General features: G+C 33.0%; 1 protein-coding gene across 1 annotated transcript; it reads left to right on the top strand.

The window, feature by feature from the left end:
* Positions 1–1,800: 1,800 nt before the first annotated feature.
* Positions 1,801–3,529, top strand: PHYBLDRAFT_175407 (helix-loop-helix DNA-binding domain-containing transcription factor; the record flags this gene model as incomplete). Its single annotated transcript, XM_018437482.1, has 3 exons — positions 1,801–2,825; positions 3,147–3,199; positions 3,285–3,529. 3 exons carry the CDS (start codon positions 1,801–1,803, stop codon positions 3,527–3,529), a joined length of 1,323 nt encoding a protein of 440 aa, XP_018284150.1.
* Between the last annotated feature and the right edge of the window lie 893 nt (positions 3,530–4,422).

The raw sequence follows: 4,422 nt of genomic DNA, 5'->3' as shown, positions 1-4,422 counted from the left end.
AACCAAAAAGACAATAACATTAAGCTTACTGAGAAGCGCTCCCGATTCATTTATAATTATGTCAAATAACATCCAGCCTGTAGTCAGATGTTACTGACTGTCTTTGTGCTGCTTTTGATAGTTTGTCGATTAATGAATCAAATGTATACCGGTATATATCTTATAAACTTTAGTCTACACTCAGTTGTACCCAAACAAGAATAGCAGAACAAAATTCTGAAGACACAATTGAAAAACATCAACATTTTCTTAGCAGGTTCCAAAGTTCAAAGTGATATTGCGTTGAAGAGTGTTGGCCAAAGGTTAAGGGGAAATTACGTAAAATTGAGCTTTTGAAGAACGAAATGATTACTGACAGAATTGAAGAGGCTGTCAAGAAAGTTACACTTGAAGACTGTCAAGGTTGGATCTGTTGCTAACGAAGATTATCTACAAGGTCTATCAATATGAAAAGCGTATAAGCGTATAGTTAACCAGTTTAGCTTTGTTAGACTACTGCAAGCTCTTTCTTCTTCTATTGTTTTCGTGGCGTATATTGATCGATAGCCAAACATTTCTACTGGATTTTAAAAGTCGTATTGAATTCAAAGGAATAATATCTTCAAGCGCGAAACACTTGCTATACAGACTGAAAGTTAAATAAAAGAAAAGGGGGCAAAAAAAAAGGGTAAAAAAAATTCAAGATTAGTTCAAGTACATATTAGGTAACATTGTACTCATAATGTCATCACTGTCATTAAGTGGGAACCTTTTATTGCGAGTTTTTCTAGGCCTTACATCCTATGGGACATCTTTTCCATCCAAAAAGAAAATGCTCTCCTTCTCAATACAAGTGGCAATGGAAGAAGACCAGCCAATCAGAATCGTTCAAAATATTACCCATTTTTTGAACTTTCAACTAAAAGACCAAAATTATATATATATTTAAAAAAAAAAAGACTCTCATCCAATAATACGGCTTACATGTTTGCCCCTTTCTATTTTACCCTTTTTTTTGAGCTTTTATCTGTCCACACCAAATAATTAATAATTCTTATAATGTATAAAGGGGAGAAAAAGCTTATATTTATAATAGAAATATTTTAACGAAAAATTGAAATCAATTTATTTTATATCAATTTAGCTTTCTCTTTAAACATCTTATTATATAAAACAAATGGACACAAAATCCATGCCAGGTGATGAAAAAGAAAAAAAGAGAGAGAGAACATGGGACTGAATTGTAAAAACTATAATTTACATTTCTCTTTCTATCTCTAGAGTATTGCACCTCAAATATTTTATATTATAAAAGCATTTTTCAGACGCAAAATACCGTATTAGAAAATACCAGGAGAAAAAGAAAGTGTAGTAGTCATTCGTCACACAAAGTATCTCATTTATCTTTATTATTATTTTTTCTTGACCGAAACTTGTGTGACAATTGTCCTGCAGCAGTAGCTGGTCCGCGCGCTGAAAAAGAAAGAAAGAAAGAAAGAAAGAAAGAAAATGTATAAATATAAATATATAATATATAATATATATATATATAATAATTGATCTTTCTCCTTCCCTTTCCTCTTCCTCCTCCTCGTCCTTCACCACCCCTCCTTTTATATATATATATATATATATCTTATTATATTATATAATATCAAGTATTATTATTTTTGAAGTAAAGGAAGAAGAACAAGAAGAACAAGAAAGACATTTATAAATCAAAATTCTTTATAATCTTGTTGGTTTTTATTGGCGCTATCATTATCATTATCATTATCCTTAGTATTAGTATTAGTATTAGTATTTATACTTGTATTTCTCATGGACGTCACCACAAGAGAACCAGAAGTACCCAAGACCCGTGTGGCCCACATGCAACAGATGCACTTTAAAGATCCTTTGATCAAAATCAATCAACATTTACTCCAAAACAACATCTTTCTCTCTCAATCAACTCCACCACAACCGCAGTCTCAACCACTATCACTATCACTATCATTACCAATATCACTACCACAGCCACAAGAACAAGAGCAAGAACAAGAACAAGAGCAAGAACAAGAACCAGAGCAAGAACAAGAACAAGCGCTAAAACAAGAGCAAGAACAAGAACAAAACCAAGAACAAGATCCAAACCATAGTCATAGCCATCAAGATCTGTCTTACACTGACCTTGTATCTGAAAAATTTGGACCTATCAACCATTCACAGCTAGAACAATACTACGACAATTCACAGCTAATCATGAAACGTTCTACAGCCTTGCAATCAAATAACAGTATCAATACTGCTGCGGTATATCGTCAACATACAAATATCATTAATAATCATAATAATCACAACCACAGCAATAGTATTCAGCAGCATCACCAACAAATTAATAACAACAACAATCTTCATCATCATCATAATCATCATATGCATCATATTAATCACAGTCAAGAAGACCCTAATACACAAGAGCCCACCAACGATTTCCTGTTTTATCCTTCGGCTGCCATACATTTGGACCAGAGATACAGACCTTTTGCTGGAGGTTCTCCTGCAAATATTGGGTATGGCCCCATGCCTCACAACCATCACAATCACCATAATCACCAACAGCATCATCAGCACCACCACCACCACCACCACCAACAGCAACAACAGCAGCAGCATACTTTTGGGGACTCGGTACCAGTGGCCGAAGACGGCGCAGTGGTAGATGCCACAAGTTTTGCCATCTCACCCTCTCTAAAAACAAATTCCAAGAAATATCCTCACGAACGTACACGTAGACAATCCAAGCCTGCTTCACCACAAGAAGCCATTGAAAACTACGACGATATGTTTGCCGCCCAAGCAAAGTAAATGAACCAAATCTTCTCCTTCAAACAGATTAGACATAGTATAAATTTGAACCTTTGGAACAAAATTAGCTGTAGTTAAATAATTGTGATTGTCTTACTTTACCTTGCTTTACTTTACTTTAGTTTAGTATACCCAAAAGAAAATTGTTATATATAGATAGATGTGTGTGTGCGTGTGTATTGTTTAATACATTAAATATAGATATATAGATACATAGATTTCTAGTGCTCTTTACGAAAAAAAACAGTAGCAATAACAACAACAACAAAATTTTATATCGGTTACTGACATCTATCTATTTGCCTATTACTTTGTAGTCTTCAAGCTATAATGGATAAACGCCGGAGAAGACGAGAGTCACACAATGCCGGTAAGATATATATATATATATATATATTATGTATTGATATTGATATTGATATTGATATATTGCATTGTACTTTATTGTATTGTAGTTGAGAGACGTCGTCGAGATAATATTAATGACAGAATTCAAGAACTCGGTACACTTTTACCGGATCTGGAAGAAGACGGCATCAACAGACTAAACAAGGGAACCATCTTACGCAAGAGTGTGGATCAAATTAAACAGCTCCAGCGAGATGTAAATCAATGTCAACAGCGAGTGCATGAGCTCGAAACCCTACTGAAACAAGTCTCCCGACAGCGAACACCATCTGCAAGACTCCAACTGCACTAAATACAATACAGTATATTTTGTCATACACTCATATATATATATCTCAAACACTTTGTCGATCTTTTCCTTAACCCCCCCTTTCCTCTTTCTCTTCCTATTATCTTCCTCTTCTCTCTATATATACTTGGTTTTGTTTATTATCACTACCACCATCATTATTACTTTTACCACTACTTCTACTACTACTACTACTACTACTACTACTATTACTATTATTCTTATTCTTATTCTTATCGTCATCACCATAACCATAACCGTCATCGTCATCGTCATTATTATTATTATTATTATTATTATTATTATTATTATTATTATTATTATTATTACTATCATTCTAATAGAATCTCTCTTTCTCTCTATACTGTTGCTGTTTTTGTACTCTGTCTGCTATCAATTTATTAGTATCATCATAATAATGACTATTATTAAATACTTCTTTATTAAATCACTATCATCTACTCCAAGATATCTTGCTAGCTTGGGTGTTTGCGTACCCTACTCTATTTGGTAATTAAGAGACAGGTGAAACACAAACACAGACACAGACACAAACACAAACACAAACACACACACACATATATATATATATATATATATGTATGTATGTATGTATGTATGTATGTATGATTATGTTAAATTGTGAACAAAAAGCCTTGCTTTTAGTAGCATATTGTCTTGTCTTGTATTTCGTATCTGATCAATCTATAGATACTCCATTGTCTCGGCATACAGGACATCAAGTAGCTCTTTCGTCAATAGTCGATATATGAATATAAAATTTATTTATATTCTGTTCAAATGTTTTTCTTTTCTTTAATATTAAAAAAAAATTAGTTTAGTTTAGTTTAGTTTAGTTTAGTCAGTTTTGTTCTTCATTTTGAATATTTCAGTGT

The sequence above is a fragment of the Phycomyces blakesleeanus genome (genome assembly GCF_001638985.1).
Source record: "Phycomyces blakesleeanus NRRL 1555(-) unplaced genomic scaffold PHYBLscaffold_38, whole genome shotgun sequence".
Classification (NCBI taxonomy): domain Eukaryota; kingdom Fungi; phylum Mucoromycota; class Mucoromycetes; order Mucorales; family Phycomycetaceae; genus Phycomyces; species Phycomyces blakesleeanus.
This window is presented reverse-complemented; position numbering and strand designations above follow the sequence as displayed.